The following is a 23,466-nucleotide window of genomic DNA, read 5'->3' on the forward strand; positions in this document are numbered from 1 at the left end:
GTGTCGAGCTTTTTCAAGGTGGTGGCGAGATGGATTCGAATTGTGTCGAGTTGATTGATGTCAAGATGAATTTGAGAAGGAGACCAAGAGTCGAGCATAAGAAGAACTCGACCAGCTCGCCAAGTAGTAAGGAGAGGTTGGCAACACAATTGAGTAGCATGGGGAGCCCGACATTGTGGATATAGAGCTAGGCATTGTGCATGAGAGCGCAGACAATCAGTGGATGTGCCTTGACAACTCGGTGGAGAACAACCAAGTGCAAAGCGAAGCACAAAGCTTGGTGGGGTGAACTCAGAAGCATAAAGCTAGGTGGAGGTGAAGAGCTTAGTTGAGATGTTTGAGACGAAGTGAATATGTGTACTTGTTTCAAACGAAGATCAACGAAAATAAACACAATTTCGAACGAATATGAAGGAAGAAACGCAACAATGTTCAAAGAAAAAGAAAATTAAAGTTGAACATAATTCAAAGAAGAAGAAAGCTCATGTTGAACGTCAATCAAAGAAGAAGAGAGTTGAAGTTAAAGTAGAAGAAGAGAGAAAACATCATTGCTTCTAAAAATGAAAATGTCTTTATAGTGTGAGGATCTCAATAAACATACCACTCAACAGTAGATATGTTTGGTAAACAATAAATACTATTTATCTAATTAATTTAATATTTTATTTATATATTCAGAAAATAGTAAATTTAGAGGTCTGAAAAGAGAAATCAAAGGTGTAGGAAAATAATACAGGCCCAACAAATGATAAAACAAGAGTAAGGGTAGCATGACACATATTGACATTCATTTGACACACCTAATAAGGGTAAAATGGTCTTAAAAAAGTGAACTTTTGTAGTTTTTCGAAAAAGAAGAAAGTAAAAAGTAAGGAAGGGTAGTGTCAAATGAGTGTAAAAACATTATGTGTGTCAAAGTATCATTTTTCCAAAAACAAAGGTCGCAACCTCTTTCTCATTCTTGGTGCAAGGCCAAACGATGCTAACACTAGGAACTCGCGATTGGGCGCCTTGCCATAGTTCAAAGTCGTCGTCGTTCGTCGAGGCTATCGTCGTTCACCGAGGCCACCGTCATTCGTCGAGTCTATTGTCATTCACCGAGGCCACTGTCGTAGTGATATTTGTTGACTTGACTGCAAAACAAAAAAGAAAGGTTTCTATAACGAGAAAACAGGTTAGGAGGCCTTTTGGAGTGGTACCAAAAGCAAATCTATACGTGAACTAAATTATCCCGAGTTAGAAATTCTTTTGAAGATATGGGTTGAGCAGAATATTAAATTGAAGAAAATGATTAAAGAATTGTATCAAAAGTTGGACAAAATTGAAGCTAATTTTGCTAAAACATCAAATCAACAACCGATTATAGAATCACATCACGCTGATATGTCTATTGATGGACATACAAAATTTTACTAAAGGTATTGTTGAATTTGTTAATGATGAAGCACGAGAGTCAACTACTTCAAGTGTAGATTTTTGCTCACAAGATGAGATTATGAGTATTAGTGATGATCTTATCAATCATCCCAATGCACCTGATGATGTTGAAATTGAGTTAAAGCCGCATGCTCCACACATCAAGTTTGTTGATGTGAACAATAAAAATAAATTTTCAGTAGTAATATTTGTTGACTTGACTGTAGAACAAAAAAGAAAAGTTGATATAACAAGAAAACATCTTAGATTTAAATTTATTTGATATCATTGTTGATAAAAATTTAAAGATGCATGCATATTTATTTTCTGTTTTCTAACATAAATAGAATTTTTTTATTAAAATATTAAAAATATTTGTTTTTAATAAAAATAAAATTTTAAAATTTAATAAAATTTTATATAATGACTTGTACTTCATAAAATTAAAGGAAATAAATTTTGTCGTATGACCCGATTGAGTCAAAAGTTTTAAAAGTTTTCCGTCTTTTCCCTAAAATAATTCTATAAAAGATAACCTTAGTAGATATTAACCTTATTTTTTTCAATATTTATTATTTAAGTTAGCATCAATTAAGTGGAGACTAATAGTAAAAAAACATGAAATAAATATGAAAAATAATTCAAGTTAGCATCTCCATTCTCATTCATCTTTTTCATTTACATTTATTTCTTTAAATCATTATAATTATTATTTTTTGTTTATATTAAATCTCAAGATGTTGTAATTTTTTTAAATCATTATCATTAGTGTCGGCCAAGTTAATGTAAATTAAAATAATATTGAAAATAATAATAAAAACTTATACTAAACTACTTAATTAAAAAATAAATTTAAAATTTAGTGATAAATTAATGTCAACTAAGCTAGTAAAAGTTGGCTTAAAAGCCAATACTTAATGAACTAACATCCATGATTTTAGTGTCACATACATATGACACAGAGAATAATAAGAGTTATTTAGCGTTGACTTTTTCTTATTAGTATCAGTCAAAATTTGACACTAAATTCTGATTTTCTCATAGTAGAAACTCGTAAAATCCTAGCATATTAAAAAATAAATAAAAAGAAACAAAAGATGAAAAAGCTAAACAAAAGGAAAACTAATTCAAACCAAAATTTGATAATTTAGAGACCATTTATAATCATTCTCACCTATGATGTTTGATTAAGAAAAAGAATGAGAAATTATTCCAAAAAAAATTAGAAAGAACGTAGATAGTTCAAAGAAAATAAAGTTCTAAGTAAATGATGATTTTAAAAAATAAATAACTAAATAGTTCAATTTTGATTAATATCTTTAATACTCATAATTCTAAAACTAATAAAAACAAGTTATTCCATATATGTAGCTTCTAGGTTTTATTTTGCATAATGTCAAGTCAACTACATCTAAGAGAAGAATTATATATGGTACAAATAAAAATCAATAATCTTTTTTGAGTCAAATAACATAAAAGGATCAAGTGTAATTTTCCAAAATAAAAACCAAGAAGACGACTATTAACATTCTTCTTAATAAAGGTATTAATTTTGACATATTGAAAGGAAAATAGTCGCATACTAGAGTTCATTTCCTTGTTGTAAAAATACATGTGGCCTTTAACCAAAATTGAACCAATTCGTCCTCTGTTTCAGGGTGCAAATGCAAATTTCTCTTAAGTGCTGACTGTTTAAATGATAGATGTAATTTAAGAGTATTAAATTAACTTAGATGTTAAAGTATATAATGATGTGTAGCAAAACTTTTAATGATAAGCTGATGGGAAGACCACATAAGTGAATTCTTAGAGAAAATAATGGTAAAACACTTTATTATTAGTACATATATTTGTGTAACTTGCCACATTCTAGATGTTACTCCAAAGTTACATAGTAAAACATGGAAAACAACATAAAGTTAAGGCAAGTAGGAACACCTAAAACTGAACTTGTGATAAGCCTTTTGAATCTGGAAGAGTAACCCACCCAATTTCTACAGTTATTTCCCCATGCTTGACATTTCTCAATCTTAAAGTCATCTCTTGGATGAGTTTATCATTTTTCCATATGCAGTTGCTGTCTTCAGCAAGGCAGTTAGTCCTATCTGGTTGAATCTGCTTCACTATGTGACCCTCTGCCAGATCTCTTAACTCCATCTTCACACACTGAAGATATGGCTTTAAGTCTATTTCTGCATCTCCCATGTTGTCATCTGGTGTGAAAGTGTCTTTGTCTGTAACTGTCTGAATAGAACAACACAGTTCCAACTGTTCATCAATTTAACACAACACTACTGATGCATGATATAGATTGTTTCAGTACTCACCACAAGTATTGGAATGTTAACATCTTTTACATAAAGGGTCAGTTCTTCATTCCACTCAGGATTTAAGGTATCTTTTGCAACACTAGTTCTCAGTTGCTGCATCATGAAATGACGTCTTCAGATGTTAGTGGCAAATAAAGTATACTTAATCTGTCTGCAAAATTTTCATAAGTTTTGGACTAATGAAACGAAATATATCATCATATTTTCTAAAGACAATTCATAATAATAGGGATCTGTTATTATTTCTTCCTATTATAAGTATTATTGTTAGCCTACTAATCAACCTATTTATGAATTAAAAATAATATGAAATGATCAGTTATAGTGCTTGTATTATATAGAAGAGAGGAATATAAAAGATGATGAAAAAGTCAATTTTATGGACATGGTATCACCACTATCCAAGCTTGAGACATGATCCTTTACTTTTGTTGGAACATTGTGTTCTTCTGGTTCAACAACAGTGTTATCTGTTGTCGTAGCCTGGTACGACATTTTTGCTTTCATAGCTCAGTTTCTCGCTTATATTTGGATGGTGATAAACAAGAATAAGGCATGAATTATGATGGGACACTCGCCCCAGTTGCAAACATGACTTATATAAGAACTATGCTGACATTCTTCTTCTTCTTCTTTATGCTATAATGACATTGTCATCAAATAGAAAATATAAAATACCATGAAAAGCAAATTTTGTTGACATATATGTATTTACTTTGCTTGTACAAGAAATGGACACGGTTATGGGAAAACTCACGAGAAAAAATAATTTCTGAATAATAATCGAAAGTTGTAGCTTATAACCTGTTCGGCCATGGTGACAAAGACATAAGGGTCACTGGTACGAGTGTCGCAAGCTTTGAGATTAGAGCCTTTTTTGATACGAAGTTTGATAAGACCCAGAATGTTCTCCATTAAAAATCAATGTCATTCACAAAAGAAACTACAGGCTTTGGTGGGTCTGAACTTATAACCAAATATATGGTAACAAGAAACAAAATGGTCCCCTGCTCCAGGAATTTTACTGATTCAAAACAATAAGAACACAAACAAAAACAAAACCAAAATACGAGGTGAAAATGTTACAAGTCAGGATTTGTGAGATTTGTGGATCACCGCACTTCTCTGCCACCCTGCATGCATGCTTGTAGGATTCAGAAACAACTAATTAGGTTCAAAAGACTAATGTAAAGATTCATGTCCATTTATTATATAATTAATTTTTTATTTCTGTTTTCTGATTACATAAAGTATATTACTTTTATTTTATGTATAGTAAATGTTTGATAAATGTCTTTAATATAAACTAGTAAAAACACAACAGGGACGAGATATATTCCTATTATTTAAATATTTGTATTATATTATAAGTGAAAAATATATATAAATTGATTAAATTAATATATAAAGAAAACAATAAAAATAATAAGAATTACGTAAATAGTAGTAGGAGAAACTATAAATATAATAAAAAATAAAAGAGAGAAAAAAAAAGAAAAAAAATACTGTTTTTAATTTTAGAAGAAGAAATAAGATTAAGAGTGATTTGACAAGTCAACTGCTCGCATAAGTAGAATTTTTTTTTTCTGATCTTTTCTGTCCTTTTTTTCTATTTACATAGCATGTTATAGATTATATATATACATTTTGGAAAATCAGATTTTGTTTTTAAATGAAAGGTATGTTGGAATTTGGTTTCTAGGAAAGTGAATTTTGACTTTTATTTTTAATGTTTTTGACGAAGAGGAATGTTGGAATTTAGTTTTTGGGAATTGAATTCTGAGTTTGTTTTTCATATATTTTGACAAAAAGGTAGGTTAGACTTTAGTTTTCGAGAAACCAAATTCTGAGTGCATTTTTCAGTTATTTTTATGAAAGTGTATGTTGGAATTCGGTTTTCGGTAAATTGAGATTTGACTATTGTTTTTAGTGAATTTTGAGAAGACCGGTTGGAATTTGGATCTCGGAAATCCGAATTTTGACTAATGTTTTCAGATTTTAGTGTCAAGGAAGGTTTGAAATTGGTTACAAAATTTTGACTTTTGTTAGCAGTGGTTTTTTTTTTTTTAAAGGAAGTCAGTTCTAGGTAATCCCATTTTAGAGATAATTTTTATTTATTTTTTATTTTATTGAAATGAAGAGGGAGAAGGAAAAAATAATTTTTTTGTTTTGTAATACAAATATAAGTTTTATTCTATGTGAATGAAAGTTGAAATAAAAATTCAATGAATTTAATGTTAAGATGTGAACCTATAATGTCAAATCGTGAGTTCCTTCATCTCCAATAACCTCCTCATACTTTGTTCATAAAACCTGCAGAAAAATCCCCAAATTAGACCATGGAAACCCTAATCGCGAAGTTGCACCTACACAGAAAATCTCAATTCGTGTCATCACAAGGAAGACCAAACCCGATGCAATAGGTTTTTTTTTGGAAGGACTTCGTCGGAGACAATGGAGTCGCCGGGGGTGGACGAACTGTGGCGGCGCGGCCTTTGACGCAGCGAGAGAAACGCGACAAAAGGAGCGACGAAAGAGGGGCGAGCACGCGACGGAGGAGCGACGAGAAGCGGCGGGGGAGGCGGCACCGTGGACTCCTTGGACGAAGCACCGAAGGCAGCGACGACGGCATCAAAGAGGCACCAGCGAAGAAGAAGAAAGCGTAAGAGAGAAAGGAAGAAACCAGCGCGAGGAAATTTTAACCTAACAAAGGGCTACTGCCTCGGTTAAACGAAAAATCGGTGCCTAAACGCTTAAAAAAAATTTAAATTAAACTTATATGTCTCGGGCTACAGCTTAAGAGAAGAATAAAGTCCCTACGGCCTCAAGAAAGCGCCAACCGAGGCAATACAAGTTGTGTTTGGCAGGTCATACTACCTTGGGTCTGAGTAAAACCGAGGCAAAAGGCTTGAAAAAGTCTGCTTTTGCAGATGAGGCAGACGGGGTTGGTGAGGTGGCACGTAATTTTATGTTTTGGTTCTCATAGTGACTGAGGCAGTAGAGGGAATAGGCATCAGGTTATGGATAACCGAGGCATATAATGTTTCAATATTTACAAAAGTGCCACCGTGTTTTTATACGCTTTGGTTTTGTAATAACCGAAGCGTATATAGCACGTTAAAAACCTCCTTTTTTACTAGTGGTTGGTCATTTTGGTAATTTTCTTCATTAAAACAAGTTTCAACCACGATAGTTTGGCATGAGAGGTAGAGCCAAATGTGCCAATTTCCTTGTATGTCACTATGTCTTTCAAATGTTCGTTCATTCGCGTCTTAGACAAGGTGGGTTCACCCCTTTTTGTGTCGATTTGTCCTTAATTTATTAATATAAATAAGAATTTGGTGTTGCATTAGCCTTTTACAAGGTGACAAACGAGATAAGATTTCAAATAAATAGGAAGAGCAACCCTTGAATGGCATGCTCCCTATTTGTCTTAATTGCTCTTTTATCTTACTGAAACACTCAACTTCGATTCCTACAGCATTTGCATACATTTATTATCCAAGATAAGGGGTTTAAGGTGGAAAAGGCGCATATAGAATTGTGACGGATGAACAAAATCAATGTATCAACATAAAATAGAGTCTAGTGGTTTGAATCCACTTCTAAAAGTGGGTGAAGATGTGGACATTAGCAACCTTTCCTCTAAGCGGCTAACTCTTTTTCTTGAGTACCATAGTGATCTGTGTGCTCTCCAACAGTAGTCAAAGAGCCTTAAAATGCCGCTATCTTATTACACTCTAAACTCTCTGAGACAACTGACTTTCTCTCATATGAGCTCGTTCCAAGGCGCTAAGAGCTTTCTTATTCACTCTTGGCGGGGACTTCTATTGGGAAACCAAATGAGAGGAGCAAAAACTTTGTATGTTGTTGGTTGTTTGGACGCTTACTTTGCTCTCGTCTATGCTCTTGGTGTGAAGCAGTTGGGTATTGATTTGACTTTCGGATCTTTAGCTGGCACTCACTGGCCCGTCTTTGATCTACAAAGTGTTGTGGTAGGTAAAGAACTCGATCTTAATATCAATTCTAGCAGGCTCTCTCTAATCTATCTTGGACTGGAAATAGAGATTTATTTGAATATGCAGCTTATCTAGTGGCATCTACCCTTTATCCTTTGTTTTAATTATTAAGTAAGTATATGCATTGATTTGAGAATTTCTTTTGATGTGTGCATTTAAAGGTCCTTTCTTGTGAAAGTTAATGTTATGAGATTGGTTGACGCATTACAAAGGTTTGCTTGCATGAAAGTCGCTTTAGCAAGAAAGGAGGGAATCTCTTCAAGGGTTGACAATTGTGACATATGATGTGATAGACGAAGGTTGGTTAAAGTGGAAGAAAGCCAAGGCTAGTTAACAGATTTAGTAGTTCAGCTTCGTCTCACTCGAGTCATGGGAAACCGTAGATTAGAAAAAAGCAGGATGTAGGCATGCCTCTACAAGTGATAGATCTACCCAAAGTGGGTCAATCATTCGTCTCAGCATTACCTTTACACCTACGCATTCAGAGTAAGCAACCAAAAATCTACTAAAGAGTAGCAAACCAGTAACGGTTTCAAGTAGGAGTTCTTTTATCGAGTTTTCAGTAACTTTCGAAGCGAGGGTCGAGACATTAAATGAAGAAAGATTCTATTATGGGGAAGCGACTTCTACTCAAGAACGGAGGAAGACATCTTCCGAAAAGTAGGGAGTGGGGATAAGCAAGGTTTGGTGTAGTTGAGGAAAGAGAGAGATGGCTTTTATAGGATAAATAGTAGTGAGCCAAGAAAGTTGAAAGTTGGGATATCCACCAAGTTTTTAGGGATATCTGGCAAAGGATTTCACTACAGAGATTTGGCGGTAGGCCCGATCAATGTATAAAAATTCTACAACCTATTCACAGGAAAGGTCATTGTAGATCTTCCTAGGTGAGGTACAATAGCTAGTTTTTTTAGCCAGAAATTTGAATTAGAATTCGAAAGAGTAGAGCCAAAATCCTTTTTAATGAAAAAGGTGTAAGTTGACATAGAAGGTGTGGTTGATTCCATTTTACGGGAAATCCCATCTGATGTATTATGAGATATAAGGTTTTGAACCCTGACCTAAGAATCTTGAGAATACTATATGGGATAGGTGAACTTGAATCGAAGTGAGTGAAGCTCTTGTCATTAAGAAGCGAATGTCCTAAGGTCGTATCACTGGTAGAACTATTCTAGTGAATGCAATGCAGCAGGGTTCAGGGATTCAGTTATCTCAATCATCGACATTGAAGTGAAATGACAACTATGTTAAATTTGATTTAACGTGTCCGTCCCAGATCCACAACAACAACTTTGTTTGCCCAACCTAGCGTGAGAAGGGTGCGTGGTGACGATGCATATGTAGGTAAGACGTATATTAAAGTTTTTCAACTCTCCTCTACCAGTTGGGAAGGCATCTTACCTTACTCGGGTAGCTAAAACCACAAGTGGTAATTGAGAATGGTCCTATCTACCTGTCCACTATGAATCACAAAATCTTGTCGATGTCCAAAGCTCTAAGTAAGAACCAACAAACAACTTACCTCATTTCTATGTTTCCAAAATCCCTCCTAGGCATTTATTACTTAATGGTTTCATAAATAGGTGTTTAAGCAAATAGTCTACTTTATTCAGTTCCATTAGGAATTTCGGGAAAAGTCAAAGAAGATAGCCAAGAACGAAAGAAAGAGTTTTCTACGCTGTGGCATTTCGTAGTGTAGGAGGCAGTTGGTATAATTTTTAGGTGGGCGCTTTGGTTCCAATAATTGTAGTTTTGAGTCTTTCGTTTCTCATTCTTCTCAATCTCCCAGCACCTAGAGACATAACAAGGCCTTGCTTTAGCCCTTCAATCGGTAGAAGTAGGTATATAATGCCTGAGATAATGATGTATTTAGTGTAGCCAATAGTCAATAATAATAGGATTCGACCATGTAGTGGTAAAATCTTGGGTTGATACACCAGAAAACCAGCTTACATGAGCAAGGAAACGGATAACTCGATGGAGAAGTGGGCGACCCGAGTAAAATTGTAGTTATCCTTCCGGTTGCAAAATCTGAGGTTGAAAGCCAAGGATGGGAATATGGTTGACCCAAAATTTACACAATAAAGACGACCCAACTTCATCACCAAAGGAAGAGCTTTGCCCATTCGAATTATCAAGATTTGGCTACCAAAGTAAGAAAAATTTTGAATAACAAAGAAGAGAGCAGTCTACAAGACTAAGCAAATGGTTAATTCACTCAAGTCTTTCTTGGAAGTAGAAAACCAAAAGATGTTATGCTGCCTACCCCTACCAAAGAACAATGGGTGAGCAAGCGAAGCCCCAAGTTTAGAAAGAATAGTAGGTACCAGAGTAGTAGATACCAGAATGATTATTGAGCAGCATTGTGAGAAGTAAGACATTCAGAACCTATTATAGTAAAGGAACCAACCCCAAGAAAACTTGACCAAAAGATAGTCAGGTCCTTTCCTTACTAATGGTCATACGGGATCAGTTACTTCTGAATAGCTCCATTTGTTGATGAATCTCCTTCTGCTTCCCCTGTGGCCTATCCCAGACAGCTATGGAAGCTGCTAGCTACCTTCCATTCTTTAATAGCTCGAAGTAGAAAGCCCTTCCAGATACTTATGTGAAACTTGTTCTTGCAAACAACCTATTGATGTAAAGAGAAAATTTTCCATCCCCAACACGAGATTTGACAGTTGCTTTAGAACTAGAAATAGTAAATGTCGATCATCCTATCATTGCCATCTTATTATATAATGCATTAAACCTACTCTTGTGATAACGGAGACCTTCGCTAGCTCTTGTTTTCCTGCCCTCGCCCTTTCTTCCATGTAGAAGTTGATAGTTATATCAGTCCGAGTAAACGAACTAGATAGAAGGAGTCCTATCTAAATAAGAAAAAAAGGGAAAACTGTGAGGAGCCAACTATAGTACGAGAGGACTGGGTTGGGCCAACCTATGGTGTACCAGTTGTTATGCCAATAGTAGTACTAACTCTTGAGTTTAGTTGAATAAGGTCTCTAAATTCCTCTACTATGCTCCCATTAGCTGATTCAAGGGATGTCCCTTCTTGAACAAGAATTGTGCATGACATTTCTTATCTGATTATAAGTCAATTCTGCCATTATACGCTGTTAGTAAAGAAAGATTCACTTTTGGACCATTTACTGGTATTCCACTTTACTCAATGCGAGCTCATATGGTCTACCTCTATACATAATTATCTTGGAATTAGGTCAATCCAAGCTACTGCTTCAGAATTGTTTTCCCTAATAAAATAGTAGTAATAGTTACATAGCAGCTTAGTCAACAATTTTCGAAACACTTTGAAAGTTTCAATGATTTTCAAAAACGGTTGAATTCAACTGTTTTCATGTTCAGCCCTCACCCTCACTAGTTTTCGAGATCTGTGCACAATTGAAACAACCAATATTCTATATAAATCTAAAACTAAAACAAATATAAATCACAATCTTAAACCAAAATGTAAATACCTTGTGCAAAGGAGTTCAATGGTGGAGTGGGTGCCTTCCGGTGTGAAGAACAAAAAACAAAATTGGAGTGGAGATGAAGAAGAAGAAAGGGAATGACAGAAAATTGGAGTGGAGATGAAGAAGAAAAAAGGGAACGACGACTAGGGTAAGAAGAATGAATATGTGAGTGGGTCTCTCACTAACGAATTTCAAACTGTGAATCCACCGTTGCAAATGGGAATTCGGTTTCCAGAGAACCAAATTCTGACCCAGATGAAAACCGTGTTATGCGTGTAAATATAAACTACAGTGCGCTATATGGGAAAATTAAAATCCGTTTTGTGTCATTACTGAAAAAAATTGTATAAGTAGATTCTGGAAAATGTAGTCAGAAACCTTAAAGTTAAAGTTGTTTATTTTTGGAATGGATATAGGATCATTCCCCAATTTGTTCTGGCTCTCTAGTTTATGAATTAAATTATTAGAAGATTATGTTCTTAATAAGCTCCATGAAATGGCTTCAAATAATATGAATGATGGATTTCTAACTCTAAAAGTTGTTAGGAATTTTATTAACGTGAATTTTGAGTCTAATTATTGGCGTTGTAAAGTCCAGAAGTCATGTATCTTGTGATGAGATCTTTTGTGCTTTGGAAACTTATGTTGGAAAGGTTACTTTTAGATATGTTAACCTTAAAAACAAATCGAATTCATTTATGTTCTCTTTCTTTTTTATGTTTTATATTTTAAGTATAAAGAAAATTCTTAATCTTGGGATTGGTTCCAAATACTTTTAAATGCTTTATAAATTGTATTTATTTTTTATATTTAGGTTTTGTACAAGCTAATAAGACTCTGGTATCTATATATATTCGAGCTAATAAGACTTCTTAAATCTTTGACCATCTCTTATTAGTTGTGTATAATGTAATGTGGATGGTGCCACTTAAGAATGTAATGGTTTTTGTTGTTTGTGTAGGTATTTTTTGGAGAGGTAAATGTGAAGACATGGAAGATTTCTCTTCTTATCTTTGGATTGAACTTATGAGTGTTATGTTTGGTATTGGCTACCTTTCGTTACAGGTTGGGTTATTGTACCACATCTTCTCATTCTGGTGTGTGCAGGAAGGTGGGTATGTTATTGTAACTCTTCCATGCTTCTTATTGAAAGAGTGGTCGAAAAGAGTCTTGAATTAGCAATTAGCATAGTAGTGTCTGTATTTTTTATGAAAGAGAGTGTTGTGATGTAAAATGAACAATGATTAAATGTCACTTTGTTTGTAGCACATATACTACCACTGATACAATTACTTTATCTTTAAATTCGAGTTCAGTTAGTTTGACTTTTGATATAAGACGACTCGTCTCGACTTTGGTGAAGCTGAATCAGCTCAATATTTGGTTGAGCTTGACTCATATCGATTTTTAGCTGTAGTCGACTTGGGTTGACCTTTGGTATGACAACTTGGCTAGACATTCAGCTCGAGCTAGTTTGATTCGGCCTCTACCCAGACGACTTAGCATCACCTTTTACTCAAGTCGGCTCAACCACACCTTTGACTGAGTCGACTCAACTTAACCTCTAGCACGTGTGTATTTAACTAGACCTTCAGCCTTAGTCGACTCGGTTCAATCTTCACCTAGTGACTCTATTCAACCTTTGGTTTTATGAAAAATCGGCTTGACCTTTTGTTTATGCCAAATTGACTCAACATTCGATTTTTGTCAAATCGATATAGATTGACATGACTCAACCTTTAGCTTAGATGGGTGACTTTCGACTCAGGTCCATTCTACTTAATTATTGGCCTAAACCTAGTCGACTTGACCTTTAGCTTTGACCAAAGGTCAAGTCAATTTGATCTAGACTCACAATCGAGTTGAATCAGCTCAAACTAGTTGTTAAGATGATTTGACCCAAGCTAAAGGTCAATATAAATAAACTTTTTGGAAAACTTTTTTCACCATAAGTGATAAGAAATTCTACAACTTCTGGAATTTTAATTTCTTTTTTTTAGTAAATTTTAAATTCTATTATTTTGGTTGTTTCAAATACCTTATTCAAATTCCTCAATTTCAATTTATTTTTAATTTTTCTGACCAAAGAAGTCATTTTATTTCAAAAAATTTTAAATTATCTAAATAAATGAATTACTCTCTTAAATTGTCTCATTCATATCTAATATTAAGGTTTTGTAAACACTGAACATTCAATATGAAAAAATAAATAAAGAAAAAACCTACAGGGATTTTTATTATATTTTTAATGAGGGTAGTTTGGGAATTACAGGTTTTATGGAGGATGCAGGAAGGAAAAGGGGTGCGGGAAGAAGTGCCCAGGTCATGATGATGGGTTGTTATTTTTAGTGATAAATGAGGTGACTTTATGTATCCATTAATTCTCCTCTGCACCTCTGAATTTTCATAATACCAAGTTTGTTCCTTATCTCCTTTATGTGAGGCAGCAGCTGCACCTTCCATTTTCTTTCTCTTTTGTTGGAGAAACTTTGTGCCCTTGTTTGAGGTAGGTTACTAATTTGTTTCCATGTTTGTAAACAAAAACAAAAACAGTTCCATTTTAGTAAAACCGTATCACTTTCTAATACATTTAAAAAACAACCTTCCACTTCAAAGTGTGGTGCAGCAACTAAAATTAACTTTGATAAAAAATATCACCAAATCAATGTCAGCCTTATCGAATAATGTATGTTTCGAAAAATGAAATGTGGTGGAGGTTAAAGGACTAAAGTTTGAAGTAAGCGTAAGAAAACAAAAATTCAAATTATAAATTGTCAAATTTAATTAATAATTATCTAAATACATATTACTTTATAAGTTTATTTAAACGATTTATCTTATATAAAATTTATATATATATATATATATATATATATATATATATATATATATTTTTTTTTTTTATAAAACCAATCCCTTTAATTAGATTTGAATTATGTATAGATGATATAATATTTTTAGATTATGAAAATTTAAAATCATTGCGTGTTTAGATCATTTCAAGTTATGAGATATTATGTCAAGTCAGATTCCAGTATGGTAGTATTAGGTTGACATCATCCAAGTTTGAACCAAGTCGGCTTGGGTCAAACTCAAGTCAAGTTGACTTGAGTTTAGGTTAATTGAATCATTAGGGATTGGGTTGAGCTGAATTAGTCCATACTAGGTTGAGATGAGTCAGGATGGGTCCAAACTCATTCAAATTAAGATAGGTCCATATTTAATCGAGTTATGATAGGTCCACATTCATCTGAGTTAAGGTTGACCCATGTTTAACCAAGTTGGATAGACCCAACTTAGTCCTTCTCTAGTCAAGATCAAGTCGAGCTTAACCCCATCAAGACCAGGTTGGCCCTATCCCCATTAGAAACAGATCAAATCAAAGTCCAAGTTTAGTTTAGTTAATACAAGGTTGAGTTGAGTCAGCTTAGGTTCATATCGAGTTAAGTCAGCTTGAACCTAGGCCTAATTGAGTCAATTCAGATTTAAGTTAGTTGAGTCAATTCGGATCTAAGTTAATTGAGTCAACTTGGATCTAAGTTGAGTCGAGTCAAGTCAAGGCCAATCTAATTTGAGTTAGCCTAGGCCCAAGTCAACTCAATCAAGCCGAGTTGGGTTGGCTAGGCCCAAGCTAAGTCGACTCGGATTTGGTCAAGTTAGCCCCAACCAAGTCAACCAAGGTCAAGTTGTCGACTCAGACCTCGGACAAACTAAGTTTACTTGAGCCTAGGTCAAATTGAGTCAACCTATGTTTGGGACCAAGTCGAGCTCAGTCAGTTCAGCTTAAGTCAAGTCAAGTTAGCTTGACATGGAGTAAAGTCAAGTTGAATGAGCCTAGGTGTAGGTAAAGTCGAGGCAAACCAAGCATGGGTTGAGTCAAGTTAGCCATGGCCTTGGTCGAGCCAAGTTGACTCGAGCCTTAGTCGAGCTAAGTTAGCCCATGTAAAGTAAAAGTTATTTTCCATTCTTTTGGATTTTGAGATATCATGACTCTCAAAAGTTAAGACTAAGTTCTATTGATAACCTCTATGATCACTGTTTTAATGACAACAAATAGTAGAAAATAGAATTTTAGTTTCAAGGTTATCACTATAAAATCCTTCAAAAGTGATTTAAAAACTTTGAATATCTATTAGACACTATAGTTTAAGAAGTCCAAGCAATCTAACTACTTCATTAAATAATAGGTTTGCAACATGGTATAAATCATCAATCTTATGACATGAATAAAATGGATCACTCTTCAAAATTTATTCACAACTAGAAAGATTGAATCATGTCTCTCTTTCGACATTGGAAGGCCAAATACAAAATTTAATGAAAGATTCATTTGAGACAAACTGATGTTGAGTTTTTCCTTGTCTCTTCTTCATGTAGTTGATTGTTAAACAATAGTGCCTAGTTGGTGTGACTAACACACAACATGTTTAATAGAGACCATTAAGTGTACATTGTTCAGTGGACATCATCTAAATTATGAAGCGTCATGTGCTCTTGGTTGTTAATGGATTTCTATTCCAATGAAACAACAATTAGAACAAAAATGAGCAATTGGGCAAAGGTTAATGTTAGTGACCAATTTAGACACTAGTTTTTTTGGTAGTCAAAACTTTAATTGCTAATGTTAGACTAATTTATTAATTAAAAATTATTGGTCTCTAAAATAGTTATTATTATAAATAAAAATTATAATTAGTAACCAATTACACTTTAAATTAATCATTGATCGACTATTTTTTGTTTCTAAAATTAGTTGCTATTTAAATAATTTTTTATAGTCTTTAATTTTGGATGATTTGAATTTAGGTTATTTTATATAAAAATTGCATAATTATATTTGATTTATTAATGAAACTCACATTCATTTTTTCAAGATAGTTATGAAAAACTTATTATTGATAAAGACTCATATGTTAGAGGAATGACCAAAAAAACGCTAATGCTTGGTATCAACACATGCAAAATTAAAACATACTTCTTCTTCTCGTCATTATGATGTGTTTTCTATTTGTTAGGTCTATTGATGAAGAGGTTCACTAGAGAGACACAAACACCAAATACAGCCCAACCATATAAAAGATTGACACCACTCTCTATCCAAAACTTTAAGACAATTGGTTAATGGATCTTTCACCTTTATATAATGTTCTACTTTCTCATTTTTATCCAATGTGGGACTTGAACTCACACTTGAATTCCCAACAATTTTTGTATAAATAAGATAATTTTAATTTAGCAAATAAATTATTAAAAATGTAAGGATGTAAGTTGATTTAGTAATTGGTTTTTTGGAGGTGTTGAATTGAATGCATATATAAAGAAGTTATGAAATGTTGTGTGGAGTACATCAAAGTGGATTCTGTTGTGGAGTTCTAGATACTCCTAAATAGTTTTTTCAAAGACTCCTATTAGGATCGAGCACGAGATAAAATTATCCTAATATGAAATTATGATCGGTTATTTAAACTTGAATATAACTTAAATTCAATCTGAAATAAATAAGACAATTATAAACTATAATTATTTATAATTGTCAAAAATTCATCCTTTAAAAAGATTATTATAACACTGAAATTTTATAAATCAACTTAGATTTCAAACGAGGTAGATGAAATTAAATCATGATGACTTGCATCTCTCATACTACTAACTTTACCGTATATATTGAAGTGTAAGTTCTCAACCAAAACAAAATCATGTGCTATCTTTTGTCCATCCGTTCATTCTTTATTGCATTTATTTTGAGACCTTCATTCTTTATTATAGGTTTTATCCTATACCAGTTAAAACTTCTTTCCAATTACTAAACGTTGGGAAACATAATATAGGTGGTGGTGACATTGTTAAACAAAGAATTTAATGACAATAGTTGTACGGGTAAAATTTAGGATATAATTTTGTATAAGTACTATATAATTTTAAAAATAAATTTGTTATTATATAGTATCACATAACTGTCACACAATAAGAAAATAATTTCTTTAATGAAAACATACTCATAAATAAAGTAAAAATAAAAACACAATAAATTTAACTATGTTCAATACTTCAAAAGCTATATTCATATATTATTACTTAATGTATAATTTTTATGATAAATTTGTAAAATCTTTTGTGTATTTTTTTTAACGAAAGTTATAAACTCTCATAATATTTAAGTTTTTTATATATAAAAAAACTTATTAAGTTGTGATGTCAATACTTAAATAAAATTTTTATTTTTTTAATAGTTTCATATTTTCTCCTTCGTATTATTTAATATAAAGTTTATATATATTTTCTTTTATATTAATTATCAGAGCTTATTTGAGTTAAACTTAAAAATTATTTTCTAATATGGTATCAGAACCATGGTGTATTCGAGGATAAGAAAAAACTTTCGCTGTAGGGAGGTGAGGTGAAGAACCACAGTCCTTTAGGGAAGGATTGTTAGGTACAAACAAAGTCTCGCATTAGATAAAACAAGAGATGGACATGAGTTTATATACACATAAGATACCTTCATTGGTTAGAGACCTTTTGGAGTAGTATAAAAAAGTAAATCCGTGAGGACTTAGCCCAAAGCAGACAATATCTTCTAGTGTGGACTCGAGAATAAATGAGAGCAAGTAAGCCGGTTTTGTGGAGTTGGATTAGGCTTAAAATCACTTCTCCTTTGATTGTTCTCTAATATTTCCCATGATGAAATTGCTTTTTTTTTTTTCTATCATTCCAGAACTTAGATGTTTCTCTCAGTTATTTCTAGGTCCAACATGTAAGCTTTTTCAAACAGGGAGAGGTTCCTTAAATTTCAAGAAACAATTTGGTCATGAAATCATCAGATTCTGTATTATAGTTTTAATCACCAACATCAACAAACAACATCAAACTACGTAGTTCAAAATGTTTTCCCGAAATTCAATCTCATAGATCAATGTACTACGTACCATATAAAAAAGACTCTAGTTTCAAACATAATCAATTTACATAGTGTCATGAAAGTACACAACCTATCAATCTTGAACCAACTAAGATATGAGATTACATCGCTCAACGACAAATTAAGCAAAACGATCACATATAATTTAAGATACTTGAAAAGAAGAATCTCTTTCAGATCAGAACACATACATGTGCTGTTGAACTTTCCTTTTTACTGCACGACATGCACACCTCATACCCTTCACCCATGCTTCCTTTAACAAAAAGCATATATTTTTCACAAAAATCTCTATCAAATTACTCTCCCATATTAATATCTCATTGGATACACAAAAGGTAAAAAAAAGATGGCATTGACCATCTAACAAAAGGCTTCTACATTGGTCCCAATGATCTATATATAAACTTTTTTCATATTCATAATAAAGAATATACTGCACACTAAAGTACTCATATTTTTTCTACAACTTACAATTTTCTTATTCTGAGAAGAATTTAAATCTAAAACTTGTTAATGAAGTATCTATCGCCAAACTATTTCGATTCAAAGACCCTTTTGAAACGTAAACTTTTGTTGTTGTTCTTTTTTGATAACTTTTTGAGTGAGATCACGTGCAAGGCTGCGGGTGATGCCATTTGGTAATTAGGGTTAAAGTGAAAATCTTATACCGCAACTAAAATATCTTTGTTCCATATTAAAAAGAGAAGAGCATATTAAAGTACGTGGTTGATTATACAAGTTGAGAGAAACGTACCACACAATAACACACTATCCCTTTTTATTCACAGCTAGCTAGATAGGTGATATCTCTTGGTTATCGACATATTTATGGTGTCCAGTGCATTGACAAGACAAAACCAGCTTGATTCGATTAGATTTCCAACTTACCAAAAGTCATTCGTTCATTCTAATCTATAATCTATTTTTCCACAATGATTTTGAAGCAAAATGAATCGTCATTTGATTAAACATACTCCACAAAATCAAAAAAAAATCTCACATAATAAATTAAGGCTTAAAGTTTTTCCTTTAAAGTTGAAAATTAGTACTTTTGATCATCATATGACTGTAGTTAACATTTATGTATTGAACAAAACATTAATTGATTATTCCAAACAAAACATGTTCACATTCAATCTTGGAAAAAGAAACTCATAAGATTTATAGAATAAATGTTATTTATCTATTTTAGAATGAATATTAAAAAAAGAATATTTGAAATTTTGGAAACATAAAAATTAAACAAAAACATTTTATGTAGATTAAAATAAAAAATTTAGCATTTTATGAATGTTAAAAAGATTAATTTCAAATTTTATACAAATAAAAGACATTTTCTTTAAGAAAAAACAAATCAAAACTTACAAATTTTAACTTAAAAACATATTTAACTATAATAATAAATTAATCACATATTATATAAGAAGATCCGTACAGATTCGGCTACCTGCATATCATCACCACCACAAGCTGCGTACATACTGTGGTTGAATCAGTCTTTTTTGATAAAAAAAAAATTAAGTCAATAAAGATTATCACTACCAAATATTAAACTCAGATTGTGTCTGATCGATTTAATTTGGAGTTAAATCGTTGAACAGAGGTGTTTACTTAAGGAGTACCAGCAACGGCGGAACATATATAATAAAATATATTAATTAATTCCATTAATTTATCAAAATAAGGGTGGTTTACCTGTCGATTTGTTTTTATCTTTTTACCAAAGAAGCTAACACGCTAAATAAGAGTTTTTAATATATTAAGTATTTTAAAATATATACATATATCATAATGATATTTTTTATTATATATAACTTTTTTATTAGTATATATGTATTGTCAGAACCACTCAAATCCACGTACGTGCCTTTTTAGTGGATTTCATGTGTCAAGCGAGGGGTTCGACATTCAGATGGGCGAAGGCAGGTGTTGGCAGATGAGCGGACACTCGTTTTGACGTTGGAAGAAAATCTTGATTTTCAGAAATTCACGTCACTCTCTCTGCATGCACCCTTCTTCCCCAAATTCTGAAAAATCTCATTTTCTCCTCTTCTCACTACATCTCCTTCATCTTCTCTCTAAGAAATCCTCACCGTTTCTTACTCCGATCACCATTCAAGCACCGTAGAAGCACTTCCGGCGTCAAGAGCTTCCAGTTAAACCGTTCGGTTTGTGAAGCTGAGCTGGTAAGTTCTTCTCTTCACTTAGTCGTGCGTTTTCTTTTACATGCAAACCAAGTTACGGTTTCATGTGTTGATCGCTCCTCTAAAATGAGAGGTTCTGATAATGTTGGGTTTTCACTTGGTGTAGTTTGGATTGTCGAGCGTTGAGGGTAGAGGAACTTGTAGTGGTGGAACTGTACTCTGTCTCTGTGAACGTTCGGTCACATTAGAGGTAAGGGAAGCTTATTTAATTTAATTTGGATGTTGCTTGTATTGCATGTATGTTGGTTGAGTTTACTGAATTAATATGATTGTCGTTATGATTTGATTGTATGAAGTATGGAAATTCAATATGATATGAATGTATGAAATTATGAAGATAAATGTTGAGAAATGAGTTGAGATAAATAATTCTAAGTATGAAATTCCCTATGATAATGTACGTTCGTTACTGAATGGTCTTTGACCGTTCGGTTTTTCTCGGGAACTCGTTTAGAACTGGATTCTTTCATTTGGAAGGAATTTATGTTGAGGACGAGCGTCTTCGTCTAGTACAGTTTGTGTACAGGCGTTCCACCAAGGATATTCTTTTCTTGGCATTTTGATATAAATTTAAGTATGTCCATAGGTAGAGTATATTCGTTCGTTCTTGAATATTAATTAAATAATATCTTATATTCCAAGCGTTCGTACGATTTAGTGCTAGGTCTTTCACCAAGCGATCGTACTATCTACTCATAGGTCTTTTACCAAGCGCTTGTAAGATTTAGAGCTAGGTCTTTCACCAAGCGTTCGTACTATTTAGTGCTGGGTCTTACACCAAACGCTCAGTCTCTTTTCTATAATTTATCTGGATGAAAATAACGTTCGTCCAACCTCAATGGTGTTCACCTCTACCGTGCTCGGTCTTTGACTAGTATTCGATTTTCTTGAGGATAAATTTATAAGTAAGCTAAGTAATTATAAGCGTTCGATTTCTTCATAGGAGTCTTCTAAGTACTATTATTTGAATGTCTTATGGTGTCTGTCTCCATTGGTTTCTGCCTAGAGTCTTAGTACTCGGTCTAGGCTTTAAGCTGTTCAGTTTAAACACTCATGGGTCAGTTCATCAAATTGACTCACCTTGTAAATAACGTTTGATCCTTTTAAATCTTGAGAAATATTATTGAACTCTGTCTCTTTCAAATCCCGATAGCAATTCTCTCTCGGCTTTGATCTATTCTGGAACTGGAAACCTCTCGGTCTCAATCCAAGCATTCGGTCTGGTTCAGGGTTGATGTGTTTAACGTTCGGTATTTGGTATCCTTAGTGATCTTTGTACGAAGGGTTAATTGAGATTATTAATAATGAAAGATGAATAGAATATGATATGAATGAAATGTTTTGGATTATGGACGAGCGTTCCGGGGAGGAATAACTCATGAATGTATATTGGAATTTGTAAAGTATGAATGTGGGCATGCTAAGCTGGCGGTTCATCCTGATGTTCCGTGATTACTCGTCCTCACGTAGAGGAGGGTAAGTCATGTGTGGGAACGGCAGGAGGTCCTAGTCCTTATGGTTAATTTGGACAGATAGGACTAACCTCGGGTGACAGCTGTTGAGGGCATCTCAGTTACTACATCACCCGGGTGCACGAACGTCGTAGCTACACAGATTTCATACAGTCCGGACAGTCAGTCTAGTATTAGGCTTTGCATGAACGAATGATGAATTATCTTGTTTGGTTGATTGTGTGAAATATATGTTTATACATGAATTAAATTACATAAGCTTACCCTATGTTTCCTGTCTTGTCTGTTTTGTACGTTCGGTTGTCCTTCTGTTGCAATGATCATCCATGTGGATGTGAGCAGAAGGTAGCTGCTGGAAGAGGCGCTGGAGGAAGATAGCTTAGTGGAGGTAGAAGTTAAGACCGAACAGTAGAACCGTTCGGTCAGTATTATAGTTTGATAGTAAGGTGATCGCTCGATCACCTTTTCCCTTTGCTTTTGTATGACCGTTCAGTATGGGCTTTTGTAAACCATTCGGTCAGAATTGCTTAGTTTTAAGATGATCGTTCGATCATCTTTTCCCCTTTTCTTTTGGTAGGACCGTTCGGTATAGTATTTTGTAAACCGTTCGGTCGGGATTTGTTTATGTTGTTCGGTTTTAATTTTCTAGTTTTTCTGTAAGGCCGTTCGACCACAAACATACTTCTCTTTTAATGTAAGACTGATCTGTAATATTATTTAATGTGATTATTCTATTATATAGTTTTAGACTGTATTTTTGGGATGTTATATATATATATATATATATATATATATATATATATATAATGTATTATGTCATGAAGAAAATTTTAACTTTCTTATAAAATATTTTTAATTAATATTTGGAAAAAAAAATTAAATATTAAATGTTTTGAGTACTCTAAGAAATACAATTGAAACGAGAGTCTCAAATCTTAACGAGAACAGAGGAAACTTTATCATCAACAATGAGTTTTGGAAGATATATGACATTGATCAAAGAATCAATGTTGTACAAAGTGACATAGAAAGTGTAGGGTTTTAATGTTGGTTAGAATCGATGTAGAAAGTATGAAATTTTACATTGGTTTTTTGTAGGTTAGGACTGATGTAGAAGCTATGAGATTTCAAAATGATTCACTCCAACTAACGTAGAACCGTGGCATCTTCTATTTCAATTATATACATAATCATCATTATTTCTATTCAAATATAAATTATATATTAAAAGGGGATTGAACAGGGTATGATTCTTTTTGTCATTAATGTTGGATTGCCTGAAACCAATAGCATAGAATGTGGAAGAAAAATACAAAAATGATTTATGCTAGTTCATCCTTAATACTTCGACTAATTTTCTTTTCAGAAAAATCCTGAAGTTATTATCAAACAAAGACTACAAACCATTGCATAGGTCATTTTTGGTTATCAAGAATAGATGTCATTCCTCATTATTTCTTCATACTTAAAGAGTAAGAACTCCAAGTATTTCTAACTTTCACTTATACTTATAAACTAGCAAAGTTGAGACTAAGAAATAAATCTTTTAGAGATTGTACATACTAAAAGCTTTCTTACAAGAGTGGTTACTTCATAGAATAAAGGATACAGATGATTTCATATTTCGACT

At 33.1% G+C, this 23,466-nt stretch overlaps 1 protein-coding gene and 1 long non-coding RNA gene across 9 annotated transcripts; one reads left to right on the plus strand and one right to left on the minus strand.

Moving 5' to 3' along the window:
• Positions 1-3,219: 3,219 nt before the first annotated feature.
• LOC108320758 (protein C2-DOMAIN ABA-RELATED 3) lies at positions 3,220-11,574 on the minus strand. 8 transcript variants are annotated; one of them, XM_017552309.2, is made up of 6 exons: positions 11,242-11,574; positions 5,997-6,059; positions 4,833-4,879; positions 4,551-4,753; positions 3,744-3,839; positions 3,220-3,660 (listed from the first exon to the last, which is right to left on the minus strand). In XM_017552309.2, the coding sequence occupies exons 4-6, from the start codon at positions 4,659-4,661 to the stop codon at positions 3,355-3,357; spliced, it is 513 nt and encodes a 170-aa protein (XP_017407798.1). In that variant the 5' UTR covers positions 4,662-4,753; positions 4,833-4,879; positions 5,997-6,059; positions 11,242-11,574; the 3' UTR covers positions 3,220-3,354. The 8 variants fall into 8 exon arrangements, with proteins under 8 accessions (XP_017407798.1, XP_017407807.1, XP_017407816.1 ...); XM_017552318.2 differs by having other exon boundaries at positions 4,833-4,890; XM_017552327.2 differs by lacking the exon at positions 5,997-6,059.
• Positions 11,575-20,173: 8,599 nt separating this feature from the next.
• On the plus strand, positions 20,174-22,495 carry LOC128194718 (uncharacterized). Its single transcript, XR_008246055.1, has 3 exons — positions 20,174-20,346; positions 20,471-20,554; positions 22,179-22,495. It is a non-coding gene; the product is annotated as an uncharacterized LOC128194718 (long non-coding RNA).
• The last annotated feature ends 971 nt before the right edge of the window (positions 22,496-23,466 follow it).

This window comes from Vigna angularis, chromosome 1 (genome assembly GCF_016808095.1).
Source record: "Vigna angularis cultivar LongXiaoDou No.4 chromosome 1, ASM1680809v1, whole genome shotgun sequence".
In the NCBI taxonomy this organism is placed as follows: Eukaryota; Viridiplantae; Streptophyta; class Magnoliopsida; order Fabales; family Fabaceae; genus Vigna; species Vigna angularis.

What these genes read in the sequence shown, in the direction of transcription:
- LOC108320758 (XM_017552327.2), bottom strand. Translation starts at nt 4,661, where the DNA reads ATGGAGAACATTCTGGGTCTTATCAAACTTCGTATCAAAAAAGGCTCT. An exon ending in TTGTCACCATGGCCGAACAG is followed by an intron (nt 3,840 to 4,550) that starts GTTATAAGCTAC and finishes TTCATGATGCAG; the next exon opens with CAACTGAGAACTAGTGTTGC. An exon ending in TTAACATTCCAATACTTGTG is followed by an intron (nt 3,661 to 3,743) that starts GTGAGTACTGAA and finishes TGTTCTATTCAG; the next exon opens with ACAGTTACAGACAAAGACAC.